General features: G+C 33.7%; 1 protein-coding gene across 2 annotated transcripts; it reads left to right on the top strand.

The window, feature by feature from the left end:
* Nucleotides 1-1,043: 1,043 nt before the first annotated feature.
* Nucleotides 1,044-22,115, top strand: LOC135682229 (unconventional myosin-Ia). 2 transcript variants are annotated; one of them, XM_065197021.2, is made up of 35 exons: nt 1,044-1,327; nt 2,849-2,986; nt 3,279-3,394; nt 4,943-5,037; nt 6,041-6,145; nt 6,521-6,567; nt 7,632-7,695; nt 8,162-8,175; nt 8,413-8,497; nt 8,862-8,968; nt 9,302-9,446; nt 9,876-9,994; nt 10,202-10,288; nt 10,538-10,606; nt 10,927-11,031; nt 11,311-11,373; nt 11,741-11,794; nt 12,304-12,438; nt 13,260-13,374; nt 13,731-13,786; nt 13,996-14,061; nt 14,537-14,604; nt 14,739-14,810; nt 14,919-14,997; nt 16,252-16,320; nt 16,477-16,569; nt 16,801-16,857; nt 17,539-17,607; nt 17,981-18,055; nt 18,485-18,616; nt 18,905-19,011; nt 19,690-19,828; nt 20,292-20,444; nt 20,805-20,938; nt 21,186-22,115. In XM_065197021.2, the coding sequence occupies exons 2-35, from the start codon at nt 2,882-2,884 to the stop codon at nt 21,259-21,261; spliced, it is 3,075 nt and encodes a 1,024-aa protein (XP_065053093.2). In that variant the 5' UTR covers nt 1,044-1,327; nt 2,849-2,881; the 3' UTR covers nt 21,262-22,115. The 2 variants fall into 2 exon arrangements, with proteins under 2 accessions (XP_065053093.2, XP_065053094.2); XM_065197022.2 differs by lacking the exon at nt 1,044-1,327 and adding an exon at nt 1,368-1,549.
* Nucleotides 22,116-22,213: the final 98 nt, after the last annotated feature.

Raw genomic sequence — 22,213 nt, 5'->3', positions numbered from 1 at the left:
TAAAATGCACAACTGAAAATTTTTATATCGATTGTGATTTTACCTCATCTATAAAAATCTGGGAGTAAATAAGGACCATTGAAAACTATATTTTTTGCTCTTGGAATAAGAACCTATCATATTGTATCACACTGAAACAGGTTCTTAATTACAAGGTACATAAATTAGGAAAAACAGCCTCTAGGTTCTTATTTTTGTAGGTTCTTATATGCGGGGATTTACTGTACTGATGTTCACATCTTGGCGGCTGCTAAACAAATTAATTAACCTGGCTGCTCAACCAATGATCTACAAAACAACAATCTCTATTATGTTTTGACTGGAAATTACATATCAAGATTTTCTTGAATAACTGAGATATTTCTTGAACAACTTAGATATTTTATTAAGTTCTACATTGTGTACCAGAGCCTCTAAATGCCATTCGCCGTTTTTTATCACTGAGGCCCCCCTTTAAAAGTTTTAAAGGCCCAGCTAGAAAACAAATTTTTTTTCCCCGCAATGTCATGATTCTCTTTCCTCTCTTAACCTACGTCACAATTAAATTTCCAGCGAAAATGATGCTGACCTGGGCTAAGGATTGTACATAGATCCCCCTTGTAAATCTTTTACACTTACGCCTACATCTCTGGTGGTTACTAATTAGAATTAATAGCAATATTCTAATAACGTTTTAAGCTAGTTTAAGAAAATGATACAACAAACAACTTTTGGGATACCTGAAACTTATTTTTAATTTTTCGGGCCCTTTCTCGACGAATTTGCCCGGGCCCTAAAATTGGAGCCAGTCCGCCCCTGTTTATAAGTGTTTGCTTACAAGATGGAATAGATGCTGAGTATTTGGAATACATGTCTTTTTTAAGACTTTTATCTTGCATTCAATTGTTTGCAAATTGATCTATAGCTAACTTGGGGCATCCACAGAAAGTTTCAATGACGCCATCCGAATAAAGAACGCCGGATGACGATCACGTTGTCATAACGACAGGACAGTTTAAAGCCTCGTTGTCATTTGAAAATGGCCAACCCGCTACAACCTCTGTTTTTCAAATCAGTGCATGTGCGCGAAATCGGCTTTGTTTATTATCATTTTATTTGATGTACATCCGACTGATCATGTGCCTGACATTTCCGGATGATTCTTGAAGAGTCTCTTTCGTCCAAAGTATGTGTTTTGGCTAAGTACATCAAACTTTACAATCTACTCGTTACCTTGTCACAGACCGATGAAGACAAAGCTGCCAACATTGAATTAAAACTCGATTTTGAAACACCGAAGGAAAAATTTACTTTTAAGGAGTGTCCAGGAAGTACCATATACGGAAAGGTGGGTGTATATTAATTTTGGTCGAAAGTTCAAAGGTTTTAATTTAATAAGGCTTTTCAAGGGACCGCGGACCCAAATTTTTCTTAAATTCAACGAATACAAATACCTAGATGATATATTAGGCATCCCCATTAGCGATAGTGAAATGAAGAGAAGTTTCAAAACACACTCAGACAGAACGTAAACAGTTTCGAGCGAATTTCCGGTCGCCGGTTGTTGAAGGTAGGCTGTAGTGTATTTTGCATTGAATGTAAGCTTTTATTATTGAATTGCTTGATATAACTTGTTTTGAATTACATCCTTCTGTTAAGTATAGAAACGACAATGTTTTGTTGTTACTTTTTGGCTAAATTTGATAAAAGACATAACACCCGATTTAATTACCTTCGGCTTTCACATTATTAGGCTTGTTTGACTGTAGGATAGTTGGTGCTTCAAGGACAAAAAATTGAACGAAATTTTTCAAAAGACTGACGTAGTTTTAGCATTTTTAAATTTATTAAATTTGTAGGATTTCTGCTCCAAGCGTCGACGGTATTAATTAATCTCTTTTAAATATTCAATAGGTTGGACAATAAATTTTTAAATTAGCGGAAAAGTAGCTAAAAATGAGTAGACCATTAAATCTCCCTTTTGTTCTTTCGCTCTTGAACTGGTAAAATGGTAAATTTCACTGCATGTAATTTATTACAAAAGTTAAACAATAAACTGCAAGACTGCAAGAAGATAAGACAATATTACAGATTATACATCAGTAAGTAAAATTGTTACAATATTATCTTGTACATTTGGTCTAAAATCTCGAATCTATAAGGAAAGTTAAAAGAATTAAGAGTGTCTTTTCTGTGTGTAATTTGATTGCTTAAATATTAATAAATATACTGGGAAAACATTAAAAAACAAACAAACTATTAAAAGTCAATGTTAGATAATGCTCAAGATCAAAGACAAGAATATTTCAATATGAAACCCTCTTCAAATATAATTTATTTTTTGTGGTTAATATAGATAGGATTAACATAGAATTTACCTTATTTCAGTATTACTGCTTGATAATTTTTCCTTTATACTAACTTTCAGAAAAGTTGATTTGCTGTTTACACTTCACAAGCCCCAAATCTATCTTTAGTATTGCAGTAGTATTGCCTGACCCATTATGCTCCGAACTGAGGGAATTCCAAGTACCTATACATTAACTGTAAACATTCTGAACTTAAAATTCAGCTTTTTTTCTTTAATGAACTAAAAGAAAGTAAATTATTTGCCAGATTGGGAACTAAGTGCACCCACAATATATTGCCAGCACACTCAAATTTTCCACCCGCACGCTTTTGCATATTGGCCATGCAAAGTCCCTATTTAATAACATTTTACATCATTAACATTACAAATACTTTATTCAATGAGGCAAAACTTTTTTATTTTTCAAGAAGAAATTATCCAAATTTTGACCCATTATGCCCCACTCCACCCTTTATTGTATATCAATAGGCAATGTCACATTGCAAATTGTTATTTTAGCCTGCCTTTTGAAACTGAACTGCTGAAACTAAAATGGACAACCAAGTTGGTGTTTCAGACATGGTTCTCTTAGATCCTCTTACTGAAGATGCATTGGTTGAGAACCTAAAGAAACGATTTAAAGAAAATAAGATATATGTAAGTCATTTTATGTCTTATGTATTTGCAATGGATTTGACAATGCAGCTGAATAACCAGATATCCTATTTTTTTCTAAAACTTTCTATCTAAAGTTTATATTTAATGTGTCTTTTTTGATCCAAAAGTCCTTGTCTATTATAAAAGTATTGCTCAACAATTTATTTATAAGAATAAACACAATCATCCTTATCCTACGACAACATAAGTTTGAAAATTAATCAATGTCACTTTCTAACAGGGTATATTTTGCCTAAAGTAATACTTATGTAAATGGATTGATCATTTTTAGACTTATATTGGAGATGTGGTGGTTTCAATCAACCCATACAAGGGTATTCCTATATATGGAACAAAATACATTGAGGACTACAGATCAAGGAACATGTATGAAATGCCACCACATGTGTAAGTCACTTATTTATTTCATTTTTATTTGTAGAATTTATGATTCAAAGTTCCACCTAGCAATTATGGAACCACAAACAATCCTTCAAACCTGTTTTAGCTTTGTGGCCAGAAATCTAGTTATTTACAGTCAAAAGCCTCTTTTCCATCTCAACTCACTAATAAAAAAATGAATTCTGGATTTTAAATCAAATCCATGTTCTTAAGCTTATTAAGAAGGTCAATACAATCCGGATGAGTTAGCCAAATTTGTCAATTATAATGTTGGGCATCAAACCGGATGAGTTAGCCACATTTTGTCATTTATAATATTGGGCATCAAACCTTAAGGTGTATTGTATTACTGCCATGGTTTTTATTTGTTTTATGAAGTGTGAAAATTGCATGCTCAGTTTTACAATATAGCTATCATTTTTCTGAATATTTGTATATTTGTATGCTGGCAACGGAAATGTTTTTTTTCAATTGAAAGGAGTAGCATTCAATCCAAAAATTTTCAGATAAGTTGATAACATCACTTTTTATTGGTATAAATGCCTCCAACCCCTTTCATAGTTGACACTGGGAAGGTTCTAATGTTCTAAATGATGGTGTGAAAAAAACCAAAAATAGCCACAACAAAAAAATGTTGCATAATTTTTATATGGATTCATGCATTGTTATCTATTGCTTAATTATCTTCTTCCTATTTATTGTTTACATAATATTTATTTGTTTATTTTTCTATGTTATGAGAGTAGAAAATCTTTGTTTTCTTTTGTCACAAGTATATACAAGAATTTTTAGTGATTCTTCTTGCTGAGCAAAGAAGCTATTATTGTGCATTTCCAAACTGGATATTTTTTCCTACGGAATATCATGCTTGATCTATCTCTGTGTGACACAACATTTTTAAAGTGCCTTCCATGGAAATTCACCTTGTCAAAACTTTGTTGCAAGATGTTGGGAAAAAATAAGAAAAGTCTTCTTGAGTCTTCTGGTTAATATTTCAACTATGAGTCACCTGTCATATCAAGTCAATTTAAATTTTTAACTGTTACATCAGCGAATTTACCTTTCAAAGTTGAGCCACGTTTCTGACACTCTAATTTCAATTAAATATGGCATAAAACACCTTTAATTATGTTTTATTAAAGCAAAATTGGATGATCTGATAAAACTTTAATTTTTATGAAGTTCCTACTTTTTTGGTTGCTTTGAGGTTTACATTGCAGTCAAAGTGAAATAATAGTGAATTGACCGGCTGGATAATGCTCAATTTGTTGATTTTTAATAGTCAGATAATGTATTGAATTCCATGCGAGTTAGTCTCCAGATTACCTCATCTCTGAATCTAAACTTCCATTCACATTATATCTCAGTATTCTTACCCATAAAAACAAACAAATTTTCAATAAAACCAGAAGCCAATGCTTACATATTTTATATAAATATCAAAGAATATTGCACACAGATCTATAGCTTTCTTTACAGACATCATATCTTGATGTGGTCTCTATTTACGTCTTGCAAGCCTAAATTTATATTTGTTTGTCGAATCTGTCGCAGATTTTCACTGGCAGATGATGCATATCGATCCATGCGAGATTACAATGTTGACCAGTGTATTATCATCTCAGGCGAAAGTGGATCGGGAAAAACAGGTGTGTTATCATCAACTCGATAAAACTTCGAAATTAAGTTTAAGTAATTTAGATATAAGGTGCTTTCAACGCAACCAATCATTTTCAAGAACTCCCTGCTCATATAATATACGAAGGTTTGATTTTGCCATATGCATATGCAAGGAAACAGATGTTTCTTAGATTTTGAGATAGTTTTTATCGAGCTAGACTAGCTGTCTAGAATATGCAACCGGTGGCTGTCTTGGTATTATGAATAATTGTTCTATTCATTGTCTTTATTCTCCGTTATTTATTAAACTTTTAGTATCCCTGTGTTCCAAAGAAAGGACGCGAAAGTTCCTTCCTGCTATCTCTGAAAGATTATTGCCAAAAACCTTGTTATCAACGTCCTTTCGCGACATATCGTTTTTATTTTCAATGCTTCTGAGCTACACAATCTTTGTCAAAAATAGTTGAAGGACGACAATATTCACGTTCAAAAGTTGATAATTTCAGGATTCAACTGCCTCTCCATGTCGTCAACGCTGTTGCTAAATTCTATATAATGTTGATTATTAGTGTAAATGCTTCAAATCCTGGTTAGATTGTCAATGAAAAACGTGTAATATTGATATTAGACAACATTATAATCGGAAAAGGGGAAACAACTCTTAAAAACTGTAGAGATTTTAAGTAGGTGGCCCAACAATTTTGGCAAGAATGGTAGTTTGTTTTTGAGAGAGGGCTGCGATTTCTGTAAATCATACGAGAAGCTGTTGATTTTCTAAATTAGCGTTTTTGTTTCAGGATGTACAAAAAACTGTTGACAAAATTTTTGTCAATTTCAAGACTCCATGGAGAAAAAAATTACATCTTGCATTGGCCTAAGTATCTTAGTGTCAATGTGCTTCATCGGAGCAAAGCTTTGATAATTCAGATACAGTGAAACGTGGTTTTTGAAGCGTTTTAGATATCATCTTCTATTTTTCTAATGGTAGGGTTTAAACTGATTATGGGTTATGTATTTTTCCTTGCACGGTAGAGGCATCCAAGATCGTGATGAGGTACGTCGCAGCAGTGTCTGGCAAAGGAGAAGACGTCAACCGATTGAAAGAACAACTACTGCAGTCGAACCCAGTTCTCGAGGGTAAGAAAACTACGCAACGTTTTGAATTATTTGTTATCTTTCCTTTCTAGATACTTTCTGTCATTATTTCGTTCAGTACCCGTTTTTCAAATTATGATATACCACGATTTATTTGAAAAGACATCTGAAAATGAACAGTGTTTTAGCAAAGAAGTAAAATTGATAACATTTTCAAGAACGATATTTACAGCCGTTGAAAAATCAATGTGAAAAATCATATATCGGACTCCTTTATTTTTTTAAAAAGGTGTACAAAGTCTGTTTTTTGACCAGCCTCTAATGGCCAGGATTTTTTAAAAATATGCAAGTTAAGGACCATATGTTTCATATAGTCAATGTAAAAATATAAAATTATTGCATTACATTTATTTGTAGCCTTTGGGAATGCAAAAACCATCAGAAATGACAACTCATCTCGTTTTGTAAGTTTGGTGTCACCAGCTTTTTAAAGTATTTTTATATTTATGGTGTTAACTGATTATTGAAGCTACCACTACGAGTCAGAGCTATTTAGTGAATAATTGGATTTGGTTAAAAAGGTCTCAAGAAAACCCTGAGGCAATTCTTATGTAACTTTAATTCACTCTCAAGACAACGAGTGGTGAATGCTTTTTTATTATTCACGGTAAAGGTTTTCTGAATGATATGAGTATTTGAAACGAAAAGAGGAGGGGGCGTGTCTGTTACAGCTCTGTAAATGATCTACAATGCCTGCCCGAAATACTTGGCACACCCAGCAAAAAGCACTACTTCCAGTCCCTTCCCCCCTAGAACAATTATTCGATTTAGGGGGCCCCGTGCAAAATTTTTAAAGCCTTTAAAGTGTTCTTGATTTCAATTTTGTGTTTGAATGGAGCCTCATAAAGTAAGAATTCCCAAGAATTTTCAGAGGTCACAAGAATTTTCAGCTCGCTCCGCTCGCAGGGGGCCTCATATTTTGTGTTTACTCTAGGGCTTTTGAAAATCTTGCTTGTCCTGGCTGGAGCTTCTCCCAATGCAATGACTGCACTTAACCAATGCAATGCAATGACTACGTTTTCAGCAGTTGGGTAGTTTTATTGGGAATATATTGAAGTGCGAAATGGACACAAGTTTATTCATGTCTTAGAGTTGGTTGATTATGTTTGATTATGCTCAGCCAAGTACTGTGCACGTGACACAAATTTTTTAGAATATTTTAAGGGGCCCCAATCACTTTTGGGCCCAGGGCCCCAATAGACGTAAATGGGGTCCTGCAAATATCCTGCAAAAAACGAAACAGCAGAAACTTCCAAATCTTTTACGCCGTTCTATTGTAAACCAACATTGTTCCCTGGGGGAGGGGGATACTAAATTGACCTTGAAAACTGACGTCAGTGTTCCAAGACTTTTGGCAGGCATTTTTTGATGATCTTTAGAAGAAATTTTTCAAGCGTTGATTTTTTTACAACGCGCAAGTAGATGTATCATTTGCGATTGTTTGTTTGACAAAGCATTGTTTTTCAAGGGGAAATATATGGACTTGGAGTTTGATTACAAAGGAGACCCCATTGGTGGATTTATATCAAACTGTAAGTTGTTTCTTAATTTCAAAGAAATCATATTATTATAGTTATGATGCAATAAGATACTAGAGAGTGAAACTGCTAAGAAAACTGTTATCCTTGTTCTGTTTTGTTTATACAATACCAAAGGAGCAATTAAGTACGCAATACAATAAAGTGCAATACAGCACTAAACAATACATGAAGTACTGTAAAAAGAAATTCAAGCATACACTGGAAATGTCATAATATCAAGCATATGTGTCTAACCCGTTCCCCCCTTTTGCATCTAAATTATAACAGTGTTCCCTAGCCCACTTTATACAAATACAAAGCATTTGTGCTCTAGGTATAATTGTTGTATACTCATTTGCTTATTTGCAAAGCACATTGCCAGAACTATTATGCCATCCTCTTCTCTTGCCCGATCTGACTGCAGTGTACCAGTGAATGAACATGCGCCCACTAAATACATATTTCTTTTGCATTTCAGACCTTCTTGAAAAGGTAAATATTTTCTTTAAAATAGTTTTGTTTTCTTTTTGTTGGAAAACAATCTCGTAGAGTGTAAGGATATTATCCTAAAAACGTTTAAAAGCCGTATTTCTATAGTGAACTTGTTTCTTAGTCGAGTTTTCACAAAGTCCTTCTTTCACGTGTCTATCTTTTATTCCTCCCTTTCTTCACAGTTTCAAACTCTTTCTTGTGATATTCCACTTAAAAAATTAATCTTATTTTGTTTAGTCACGTGTTGTTCATCAGACGCAAGGAGAAAGAAATTTCCACATATTCTACGAATTGCTACTTGGTGCACCTGATATCGTAATGGGTAAGTGCATATGAAAAACTCTAGCAGATTCTTCGACATTTTTAATTATATTTCCAGCTAAGTATTTTTTCCGGTCCCAGTTTAGACAGAAAATTTTAGTTTAATGTATCGTGAGCAATTCTATCAACAAAAAAGTTGAGTACGAATCCATAAGATTAAAGCTCGGTTATTGTAGGGTCAATATTGTTTCATAATCAGACCCCAGAAGTACATTTACAATTATCCGTTCACTAACTTGTTTCAGCCCTTTTCTTAGCATTTGCAAAACGTTTCTCTAAATTGGCAAATTGATGTATGGTCTTCAGGCCACTTATATAGAAATTTTTTTCATTGATGCTTAAATCACGACTTTTTATATTTGCAGAAACACTAGGCCTGAAGCGAAAGTTTGATGATTATTCGTATCTAAACCAAAGTAATTGCACAAGTGTTCCGTCAATTAACGATGCGGAAAATTTCAAAATAGTGGAAGTATGCATTTTTGTTGTTATTGGTTTTGATTTACTTGATTTGATTGATTTGATTTTTATGGCAAAATAATATACATACAAAAATAGCAAGTTTCTTAAAACATTTGCTTTGCTGAAAATTTTGTTTGTTTTTCATGCCAATGATTATCTTCACCCATCATCGTATGGTTTTAGGTAACGAGAACATGACTTCATTCTGTGTTTGAATTCTTTGCAATTTTTTTTGCTATAAATGTCTTTCAAATTTTGAAAATCTTTGTTTTAGGCATTTAATTGTTTGAAAATTTGCGTTTTCTATATTGATGCTAGCAAAAGTGTCTGGTTATTTTTTAAGAGCGCAATGAAATTGATTGGGTTCTCGACTGACGAAATAGCAGGATTATACACGCTTCTCGGTGGAATTCTCCATCTTGGCAATGTCTTGTTCAGAGATGTTTTTGTTGATGGGGTTGATACTGTCGATGTTCTCAACGAGAATGGTAAGGAACACCTAGTTTTCATTCAGAAAAAGCCTGATATTTATGGAATATTAGAGATGATAATGAAAATTAATTTTCATAAACTTCTCGATATACCATCCATTCCAAGTGACACTTAAAAAACTTTGTGCAATGTCAGTTGAAGATTGGAACATCCTTATCGTTAAACTACAATCCAATTCATTTTTCCATCCTTGCCAGTTCTTTTATAAAATAGTTTTGAGAAATTTCAGAGTGAACAGTTCCTCATTCCCCCTACCCATCATTCATACCAATTTTTAACCTGACACTGTTTTAAAGAGTAAGCAAGCTTGCTCATCTAATGCTTGAAAAATGTTGCTTGAATTGAAGATTTACGTCGATGATCCTATCTTTTTATTTTACCAGTTTTTCCTGGGATCATTTAAACATGTTGATTTTCCTTATAAGATGCTGAACAAGCTGCCAATTTATTTGGTTGTGCACCAAAACTTCTCATGGATACTTTGTGCACTCGTTCTGTGGAGTCAGGCAAAGAAAAAGTTGTAACAAGACTTAGTCCTGCAAATGTAAGTTTTTCCTTTCGTTTACTTTTCTTTGCGTTTATTTTAAAAAGCTTGATCCACAAGGTTTATAATCCTCAACAATTTAACGATTGCTTTTGCTTTTTAAGTTGCATTTGTTAGCAAGCATTGATTTATAATGTTCCCTTTAAATTCTACACTTGTTATGTATAAAGAAGCTGAAGTTTTTTCGTTTTCATTATTAATGTGCAGGCCAACTATGGACGTGATGCTTTATGCAAAGCAATTTACAATCGCCTTTTCGACTGGATTGTTGCAAAGATAAACAACAGTGTGCAGGTAAAAGTTGTACCGTTTCTGTTTAGAATATCTCGTAAGAAATGTTATGTTACTATTGAGAAAAATGTTTCAAAATCTAATGCATGCACCATGTAATCGTTAGAATACAGTGGTGGTTTTGTTGACTTGTTCTGTGTGGTTGTGTAAATCAGTAAATTGGTTTCGTGGTCTTGTTATGTAATGATTTTGGCTGATATGTCATGCCTCTGAAAAAGATACTCAACAGAAGCTGTCTCCATCATATTTCAGGCACCCAAAAGAGCATTTGACAAGAAAGTGATTGGTGTTTTGGATATCTATGGATTTGAAGTCTTCAAGGTTTCAGTCTATTGCGTTTTTTGCTTGGTCTTCGCTACTTTTAACTGTATTTTGAAATTTGGGCGTCTTGGAAAGTAGAATGGGAAAGCTTCATTGAAATCATACAATTCCTTCAAGCCTTCCAACTTCCTAATCCAACAACAGCTGAAAAATCTTGCCTAAAATATCCAGTTTGTGCATTAATAGATAAACAAAACAGGTTCAAATATATATGTATTTATGCTATTGCTCTTATAGTGATAATGGAATTGTCTATAGTATTCATTAAACGTGGACATTTTTTGAATTGATATTCATGCATTCAACACTTAAATTTTCAGTCAAATGCATTCGAACAGTTCATCATCAATTACTGTAACGAGAAGCTGCAGCAACTTTTTATCGAACTTACACTGAAATCAGAGCAAGAGGAATACGTGAGAGAAGTATGTAGAACCTCATCTTTGTTTATTTAGGGGCATAGTTTGTCACTGAATTTGCTAAGCAGTGTAGAGGCATTGTGATATTTCTCCTTTCAATAATTCATGAAAGCTTTTTGGTGGAGGATTTCGGGTAGTTTCAACACCATTAAGTACCGCTATTTCCTTCGAATAATCAGTGGATAATAATTGGCACAGGCACAGGTGCGGTGCTTGTGAGGCCTAGGACACACTGCTGAGAATCACGAGACCTTGTTGTGTATGAAGCCCTGTTTGATCTTTTAGGGAGTCGAGTGGATTCATATCGACTACTTCAATAATGCCATCATTTGTGACCTCATTGAAAAGGTATGAATATTTAGAAAAAGTTGATTCATTATGTCACATTCGTGTTAACCTTTAAATGTATAGAACTGAATTCATCTTAGACCTTCTTTTACGTAAGATTTTATAAGTACCATGTTTCTTGATTTTTATTAATTATTCAAATCATCTATTATACAAAACTGGACATTATAACATCTTAAAATAAATCCTTTATCATGAAATACGATAAATCCAATGCCAACATTTAGTTACAATGGTATAAGACACTGTTAATTAATATATGTCTTTGATAAATCTTACATCGTTACCTTTAAAGTCCATAGTTGCCTTGAAGGTATTTTTTACACAGTACATCAATGACGATAAATTCAATGATACTTTTTTTTAGCAAAACACTGGAATTCTCGCGCTACTCGATGAGGAATGTCTAAGACCTGGAGATGTAAGTAAAGCCTTAAGCAAGTGCCGACACTCTCTCGTTCGAAGATACACATTTAATGGGTCTTTTCACAAGGAGCCTTTTCAGCTCAATCGCCATTTGGTAAAACTTAAAAATATATTCAAAGTGCACGAAATTGATTCAAATGATGCCAAAAGAAGTAGAATAGCCTGGGGATTTGCAAGGCTGTTGATCTTTAGTTAGCTTTTGTTTTAAACATTTGCTAGAACTAACTGCCATTGTTGTTGCTTCATTCTCATAAAACGAGCCAGCTAGGATACTTTTAATCTTTGCATCCCAAATATATACTATATGTTTCCAAACTAAATGGTATGTTAAATCACTTTTATATATGCGTGATCTACCTATGCAAATCGCTATTCATAAATTTGTTGCTACTTATCGCTGTTTTGGTATATTCAGAAGTTATTCCAATGTTGATGGGAGTCTATTTCTGTTAATCTTGTTTTGCAAAAGCAACTCTACTAGACATGAATGCTTGATTCTTTTAGGTTACTGACAAAACATTTTTGGAGAAGCTGAATAATCGATGCATCAACCACGCCCATTTTGACAGCAGAGTGAAAAGCCGATCTGACACCACAATAGACCATGACTGTTTCAAGTTAAAACACTATGCAGGAGATGTAAGTGAATTCCAGTCGTTTTGCATTCATCGTATGCTAGGGTTACTCAATGCAAAATATTATTCCTCATTTAGAGCCTCTCTGCACGAGGAAAGTCGTACAGGGTTGAAAATCATTTGTTATTTTCTGGTTTATTTTCTTTGACACCAGAAAATCTCAACCTTGGGCCAATTTAACTCGCTTGCTCAATTGGGAATGGGGTTGCGTGAGTTTTTCTTTGTAAACTACACGTTTTATAACCAATGGAATTCAAGCGAAGTTTTAAAGATCCCATGGAAACGCACCAATTATCTCAAGATCTCAAGCACCAATTAAATTTTAATCTGCTCTGGCTTCTTTTGTTGCTGCCACAGTTGTTACCCTTTCTGTTGTGCTATGCTATGGCAATCTGTATTCCAAGTTTAATTATTTTCAAGACTCCGTTTTCGTTATCATCGTTTAATGTGATTAAGAAGAAGCATTAAGCTGACATTGAAATAGCATATTTTTCTTAACGATTAAGTTTACCAGACAGTGATATAAAAACACTCTTCTTCCCTCTCAATAGAGTACCTTGAAGATTAAACAAGACTTGTCTGTGTGTTTATGTTTCATTGTAATTCTCCTCTATCATCATGTGTTTGCATCTCATAGGCATTGACGTAACAGACTGTAAATACGAATCAGGTTCTATGCATATAGTCCAGCTGTTATCGAACACAATTGTCCACTTAAATGATTAAAGCATGAAACTTTCCAGAATAGCTCATTTCGACAAAATCGTTTGCTTTTAAATAAGTTAAAATCGACACCGTACTTGATTTTTCTCTTTTTTCCTTTAGGTCACTTATGACGTCAATAACTTCATCGATAAAAACAATGACCCTCTCTATCGAGACATGTCTGTAGCTATGTACAATTGCAGTCATCTTCTTCTCAAAGATATGTTTCCAGAAGGTATTGAAATATTCTTTTACTACTATTGCTGTCTCAGCAGATGAGTTTCATATCTAGGAGTATCGGAGAGTTCCTGAAGAGAGGAGATGGAACCTTATTCATTTCATTTTTCATTCTTTTCGGTAGTAAAGTTTTCGTTTTCTCGGTCATTGCTTTAAATCATTTTCCTGCTTATATCATGAAAAAGTTATGAAATTCTATATTCTTTTATCTTTATATTATTAGAAATATATCTTTAGTTTTTCAAAAAGTATTTGTTGTAAATAATTTAGCCCGTGATACGTGTAACCTTAATGGCCTCTTTATCTTGAAGTTATTTAAAGAAAATATAATTTTGTAATAAATTTATTCTATAGGGAACCCAAGCTACAAAAACAAGAAGAGACCCCCTACAGTAGGAACCCAGATGAAGGTACTTCAATTTCATTTTCATATAAACTGCCATGTAAATATTTATTCTAAACTCGGTATGGCGACTAAAGAGGAAAGGAATCTATGAAGGTATAACTTCCAATTCTAAAGATATTTTTTACTATAGTATATTTGTGGCTATAGTATATAGTATGAGTGTAGACCAATGTATATTTGTGGCTCTAATTCTAATTTTTATCATAATTTCAGGTCTCGGTTGCAGAGCTGGTAAAGAATATGAGTTCAAAGCAACCACACTACATCAGATGTATAAAAGTAAGTATTGATATACATTTTATTGCCGACTCTCTTTACTTTTGTTATGAAAGTAGTTTTCTATATTGACGTCATTAGTGCCTGGAACACCTCTCAACCTGTCTGTTGTCAGCTGAAATATGATAGTAAATATTCCAGGTTCAAATTACTGCTTGCCCTCTTATTATCTATCTTTAATAATTCCTTTATTTTTTTCTGAGTCAAAGAAAAATATTTGTTTTGCTCAACAGAGTTTAGTAACAGCTACGCCTAAAGGAGTTGTTGTTTTTTTGCAGTATTTCTTCTTAATTTAAATTTTAGTATTCAAAATAAAATACTCGAAGGTTCTTTGCTAACATCAATAGCAAAACTATAGCTCGAACGTCACTTAAAAATCTCACCATTATGATTACTATCAATTTTTTGATTCATTTATTTTTTATTCAAACCATGTACTTTGTCTCTTATCTTGATGTATTCAACTCATTTTAAACAGCCCAATGACACAAAATCAGCTGTTCAATTTACTGAACAAATTGTTCGTCATGAATCCAGATATCTTGGGTATGTGGAGTTCTTTTTAGTTCTTTTTGAATTTGTAAGTAACTTTGGCATTGTTACCAAAACTGAGACAATTGATATAATTTTCATTCAAGCAACTTTTAAATCATATCTACTATTATTTTTTGTGGTTTTAGTCTTCTAGAAAACATCAGGGTGAGAAGAGCAGGATATTGCTTCAGGCAAAGATACGAGCTGTTTCTTGAAAGGTTAGTGCCGAGAAACGATTGTTTTTCTCGTCTGATAAAGTCAACAAGCCTAGACAGTAAGGTCTATAATTGACAAAATAATTATTCATAAATGGTTTTTCTTTTTAGGTATAAAATGTTGTCAGACGCAACATGGCCTAATTGGAAAAACGGTCCGGCTAAAGACGGTGTCAAGAACATACTTGACGTAATATTCTTTTGCTATTGTTTTTTAAGTCATTAGTTGTGCCTTGAAACGTCAAAGAAGAATGTCACTATCTTGCTAAATGCGTCCTTCAAGTTCAGAGCTGAGCTAGCATTTTCTACCTACCAGTTAGAAATAGGGGTGTACCGGATCAGGATTTTCAGAATCCGGCCGGAACCGGATTTACCGGATTTCTTCGTGGAATATCCGGCCGGATTCTACCGGATAATCTGACCATTTATAGAATTTTCAGTAATAAAATGTTTTGAGCCACTTTGCGAAAAAATGTATAGCGAGAAGATCAAAGAGACCTATTCAGGGTTGCCAGATTGAATTTACAAACGAAGCCTAGACTGGTGAGCAATTTAAGCCAAAATGCTCATAAAAAGGCCAAATCAAAAACTCTCTCAAGAATCCATTGAGCAGGCACTTGTTATATTTCTACGCTTGTGCCTGTTAGATAATTTCTTAGCTTTGATAAGAATCTTACTTTTTTCCAAAACCCTTTGCTAATATCAAGATAATATTTAGGTTAAGTGATAAAATTTGAAATTTGGTTAACACTTTGTAGTTAACTACTAAATTTTCCATGAATGTAGTAATTACTTATTAATTTTAGACGTTCTGCTGAAAAGGCCAACAAGGTCAAATTTAAGTAGTAAGCAAAAAACAATTTTTCCAGACAATCTAAATCTAAAAACCAAAAATGAAAAATTTGGCCTAAAAAGCCGATCTGGCAACCCTGGACCAAATTTGTGAATTATATCATCCAGTTATCCTGTTTCGTGATGACAGCACTTTCATTTCAAATCTGTTTTCAAGGCGCTTGTTTTATCGTCGATATTGTTTAGTTCTGGAAAATCCATTTTTAATCACTGTATGAAGGGAGTCTGACTTGGTTTTCCAAATTTTCTTAGTTATGATTAAAGTTCTGGAAAATCCGGCAACTGGCCGGATTTCGAAAACAAATCCGGCCGGAACCGGATTTTCAAAAAATCAGCGATCCGGCGCCGGATTATCCGGCCTACCGGATATCCGGTACATCCCTAGTTAGAAATTCAATGCCGATCTTGATATCTTTGCTTCAGCATTTTTTATATATATGAGCAAGTCTCCTTATCTGCTTTGTAGCAGTTTAAACATGTTAAGATTTCTTACCTCACCTTTCTCTATCGCACTTTATCATTTAATATCTGGTGAAACAATATTTAGCTGGAATATAACTTTTACTTTTATTTTTCTAAATCTGAACCCTAGGCGTTCAACATCAGATCGCCAGACTGCGAGTATGGGAAATCTAAATTGTTCATCAGGGACCCTCGCACGGTGAGTATATGATGATTTACGGCTGATAAGTATTTTTTTGCATGTTTGACGTCACAAGAAGGATTTTGGATTCCTTTAAAGAACTGACATGCTAAGCATTTTTATTACATGATTTTGTCGATCACTTTATCACCATCTATCTCTATTTTGGCTTAGGTGTTTTTGCTTGAAGATCAGAGGAAGCGAAGGATCGTCGACCTTGTTGTTCTGCTACAGAAGACGGTTAGAGGCTGGGTTGCCAGGCACAAGGTAAGCTAACATAATTTGAGCTAACATAACTTCTGTTGATGTTGAAGTTTCATTTGCTATTAGTTTCTACAAGTTAGATTTACAATTTGCATAGAATCAGCCGTTATAGAAGATTCTATATATACTTTTGACTTTGATTTATCTTTTCTTTATATTTATCCCATTTTTGGTCTTTTAATCTACATTTTTCTCTTTTGGCGTCGATTTAAGTAATATTGGGTTTTCCTTTAGTTTCAAAAGATGAAAGCAAGTGAAATCAAAATCGCAAGCTTTTACAAGATGCATCGTGTAAGTGCAATTTTCAAGAAAGAATACAGCAAATTTTTGTAACTATTAAAGAGACTTTCCTATTTTTCGAAAGATATTTTTGTTTAGAGTTCCTCTATAAATCTTCATTTCACTTTTTAACGATTGAATATATTTGAAATGCCATATATAAACACGAAATTTCACAGTATGTTTGTGTAAAATCTGATTGTACATGCTGTCCTAATTTTAACAACTTTATAATGCAAGATACCTTTAAAGGGTACTTTTACATGAAAAGGCGGGCGCCGAGTAAGGCAGTTTGAACGGAAGCTGTTTAAAGGGTTTAGAGCTGTCAAGGATTTCTGTCATTGTTATTGACACACAGTCACGCAGTAAAACCTTCTAAATTGGCGCAGATTTCTAAATTTAGAATAACAATTAAATAGACAGCGGTGCTCAAATTTTAAGCTTTAACACAGCCTTTTTTGACATAAATTTTGAATTTCTTTCGTCTTATACTTGTGTAATAGCCCCAGAACGTGACGCTAATAGCATTCAAAGGCGTTAGAATTTATAGCAGTCAACTGCCACCCTCAATCAAACTGTAATAAATTTTGTAGCACTTCATTATTGATCAAAAATATTCTTAGTTGGTAGAGAATGAAGTTTCTCAAGTTTTCCATTTTTCTTAAGTTAAATCCAATTATTGTCTTACATTAGGAGCGGAAGAAGTACATTCACTTCAAGACATCAGTGATCTTTATTCAAGCTGTTCTCAGAGGATACAAAGTAATCTTATAAATTTTATTCCAGACTACTTTTTTTTTGGATGTTAATTGGACCGTTTTACAGTACTTGCTGTTATACAAATAAAATAATGCTTATTTGAAAATGAAAGATGCTATATTTTGCTTGCTGTGGCATATTCACATTAAGAAAACCCTGAAAATAATATTGATAATGGATTGCTCTTACAATAATGATAATGAATAAGTATTTGCAAAAAATAACTTGACAAATGTTTTTTCAGGCGCAAATTAAAGATTATTATTTTCAGTTTAATATTGCCAATATTGGTATTCGCATAGTTTCAGCTTGTTATAAACTTAAGATTGCTATTTTTTATCTCTGTTTTACTATTTTATCTATCTTCCGAAAATAGGCACGAAAGGCCAATGCCAAGTTTCTCAAGAAGCATGCAGGTCCGAAGATAATTAAATATATAAGGAAGTGTCTGGTAAGTACATCATATAGCTGTGATGTCATCAGTTTCCAAAATCACGTATTTCCTGGTTTAAAAATGATTGTTCGTGCCATTTATCTAAATTTTATTTGTCTAACATCCTCAAACATCTGTGTAGTCAATTTTTTTAATGTTACCACCAATTTTCTCAGTAGATCATTCTGTTTATTTTATTAAAGATTGAAGTCTTAGCTGAAGATCAAGAAGTTATTCTAAGAATGATTTTTTATCAGCTTTCATCCTTTGCATATCCTTCATTGCAAGATCTTTTTTTAAGTTTTTAAAATTTTTAAATTTCTGGCTACATGCTCTACTAGATTCTATTTTTGTGTGATTAATGCGTTTTTTGAAGTAGCTTTCAAAAAATTCTGATTTGTTTCTATCTTGTGTCTTATTTACATTAACATTGTTTTAACTTTATAGGCAGTGAAATTCTTGATAAACATCTACAACAACCAACCATCAGTCTCACCTTTGGATACTAGCTGGCCTAACTGCTTGAAAATGTTCACTGATGCTTCTGATCTACTGTACAAAGTTCACCATGCATGGAGGGTAAGGCTCTGCCTATGATCTTATTAACTGAATTAAATATGCAATTATGCAAATTAATACCAGTTGAACAATTAAAAAGTAATGGACAATTGCACAACTTGTTTTCAGCTTGTAAATATTTTGTGCCAGGGATTGATGCATGCGCATTAGGCCTATAGATCAATCAGAACATGGGACAAAACTTAATGGTGACATAGCTTTAGAAAACTCTTCTCGATTTCTCATCCACGTTAATTCTTCTTATCCCTTGGAGTTGGTGTTCTTGAGTAGCATTATTTCTTTGTCTAGTGCCATCAATACCGAGAGAAAATTGACCCTGAGAGGAAAAGAATCTTGAGTGAAAAGTCACAAGCAAGAGACATATTTGGCGGAAAGAAAGAGACCTATGCTGAAAGGTAAGCCGCGTTTTACATGCCGAAACCGGCAATATCGAAGTTGACTCAAACTATGTCAACATTGAACACAGAATCCTGAAAAAGTTCATGTCGCGCTTGTTTAACGTCGCTACTCACCTTATTCCCAAACTCAGACTTGTCAACCGTTTATTTCTTTGTTAAAGTAACTCCCAGGTGACGTTACACTAGTGAGATTCGTTATGATTGAAACTAATCAGTATTATAGTTGCCAAACTTTGCCTTTGATCTGGGCAAGACCTACATCAGGGCCACCAATGGACATTTAAGACTGCTTGATAAGTTGTTTGAAATGTTTAGATAATTATAATGATTAGATAATTAATTTCATCATAAATCTCAAGGCTCTTTTTTTCATGCTACTTTTTGCTCCAATTCTCATTTACTGCTGTGCTACCTCTGGCTACTCATGACCAAAAGAGATTTAGCCAGGGTTACATTTTCCTTTTTCAACTCATTTCAGCAAGAGCGTCATCTCTGGCGTTTGATAATGAAGAATTGTTTTCGAATAGTGGTAAAGAGAATTTGTTTTCATCATTTAATATATCATGTAGTTGTAAATAATACATTTGTTAATTCACTGTTCGTAGTAGCAGACAGTTCTTCAGCGAGTCTCATCTATCAATGATAATCTTTGATGAAAGAGTGTTTATTTTGCAGTGTACCCATTCCGTTTGAAGGAGATCATCTAAAGATCAGTGATAGTGCTGCTTGGGCCAAGCAGAAAACGAAGCTGAGTAATGACTTGAAGGTCGTTTTCACCGACAATATATTAAAAACACACCGGAAAAATGGAAAGGTTGGTTGTTTTTCCATTTTTTACTCACTCTACTCTTCATTGTGGCCTAAAAATTATGAACTTTATCGCGACGTCCTCTAATTTCGTCTTGGACTGGACCATTTGCATCTCTTGATATTTTGTAACGTCTTTGACTCATTTTTCTTTATTAAATGGTCAACATCTGTGAATGGAGCTGTTGACTTCATCGCATTCCCATCAATTTTAATGACTGATTTTATCAACTATGTGACCTTGTCCTAACGATCGTCCGCTGCTCCATATTTATTTAGAAAAGACTTTGGCTTTCATTGTATCGAAGTTTTTGTTATGTTTTCATGCTACTTGCGCGCTGGATCTTCTGCATATAAGTTGAAAATGTAAAGCTAAATAACACGAATTTCTAAAAAAGCACACAGCTTTTAAAAATGCCAGTTATCCACTATTGCCAGAAATCGTATTTTTATATCAACAACTATTTTAGGAAGTGCCAAAGACATTATTACTGAGCTGCTGTGAGCTATTGATCTTGGAACCGAAATCATTGCAGCCAGTCTACACTGTTGGCTTGACAGATATTGTGAAAGTAACGACTACTCCACTTGCTGATGGCTTCGTAATAATTCACGTCAAACAGGTACGTTTTATTTATCACGTTATGTTAGTATTCGCGACATACTTTTTAAAGTTCGATTTCCTTAATTAATCGCAGTGTGACCTATTTCTAAATTTACATTTCTTGTTGCTTCTTGTCATATTCGCCATTTCAAACTTCTTGCATCTTGAGCTTACTACTTTCGTTATTTTTTTTCAAATAATAGGAGCAATGCTCACCTTCTTAAATGATTTAAAACATTTTCTTACGTGATCGAAAAATCCCTTTTCTGGCTTTTTGATTAAGCTGCTCGACGATGAAAGATTTCCTCCCCCCCCCCCTTTTTTTATTATCTGTTGTGATTTTTTTATCTCTGATTTAGAGAATATTTTGATATTCTAGGGCCAAGATGTGAAATCGTTAAAGAAGGGGGACTTTATGCTTCGATGCGATCATGTGATTGAGTTAGTCGCCAAAACAGCACTTGCCTACAAAAAGCAATTTAAAAGAGAACTGAAGGTTGACATTGCAGAAAGGTAGTAGCATATGCACACCCGTTTATGTAACTGATTGATATGATGAAATGATATCTGCCTTTTGTGTCTTAATGGAACAAAATGATTTGAACTATATATACTACACCAGTTTCAAACGTGCATTTTTGTCATTGTTTATATGGGATTTCACAATTAATCGAGATAATGAATCCCTTTTGTCAAATTTTCAAGCACCTTATTTGTTTTCTTTTGAGTAAACCACAATCGTGAGCCTTTGTTTTTATAGTTTCAGTGTAAGCTTCAATGGAAGGCCAGTGACAGCAGAGTTGATAAACGGGAAGCTATCCGTCAAGAAACATTAGAATCAGAACAAAACACAATGTAGCCACAGAAAAGACGTATATATTATCCAGAAGAATTAAGCATACAATAGAGAAACGATAATTGTAGAGTAGATGCGGATTTTCATACATTTACACATACGCATAGTTCAGATGGATCATAATTGACATGTTGAGCAAGAAAAGTTGTTTGGAATACGGAGATATCTTCCAAGGCACTAGATTTTAAAATAATTTCTGTATCAAAACCAGGTTTTAATTCAATTAAACGAACGCTAATTTAAAGATATGTGGTAGATTTTCTATCGTCACTACAGTCTTCGAAACTTTTAGTATATATCGCCTTAAATTTGAACGAAATGGTAACTGAGGTGCCGACTGACCACTGGTCGAATGGCTCTCCAATACATCTCGCAAGTATTTCATGAATACCATTTTCCTTTGAGTGCGTGTCGTTGTTCCCTCCCTACAAGCTAAAGTATACAAATCAATTTATGATCCCGTTTTCTTTTATCAATCAAATTTCAGTTTTACACTAGCTGAACGTAATGCGCACTAAAACTTGCAAAGAATGACCCGCTTGACCATGTTAAGGCTCGCGTACCCTGGTTTATTATTTACTTTCAGAGTTTTGGAAAGATTTCATTCATTTCAAATATTTTGTAAGATTGCTATGAATTTCTTTGTTTTTCGTTTTATTTTCTGTTAGAATCTTTTTAGCGTTCTTTTATTGTTAGAGAATTCGATATATTTTTGTTAAGATTGCGGTATGTATTTAAATCGTTTTAACCAATTTGATGAAGTTCTCAGATCAGTATGTCTTTGTAATAGATATAAAATTATCAATGTCAAATTTCTGTTGGTTTACAGACTTACTTGTGCTATCTTTTCATCTTTAGAACGCTTTATTTCGCAAGTAACAATAATTCACTGCCTTGCTTTTAAGTTTTACCTAATCTAGTACACAAGCACT

Source organism: Rhopilema esculentum, chromosome 16 (genome assembly GCF_057945365.1).
Source record: "Rhopilema esculentum isolate cy_ngs chromosome 16, ASM5794536v1, whole genome shotgun sequence".
Taxonomy (NCBI): Eukaryota; Metazoa; Cnidaria; class Scyphozoa; order Rhizostomeae; family Rhizostomatidae; genus Rhopilema; species Rhopilema esculentum.
This window is presented reverse-complemented; position numbering and strand designations above follow the sequence as displayed.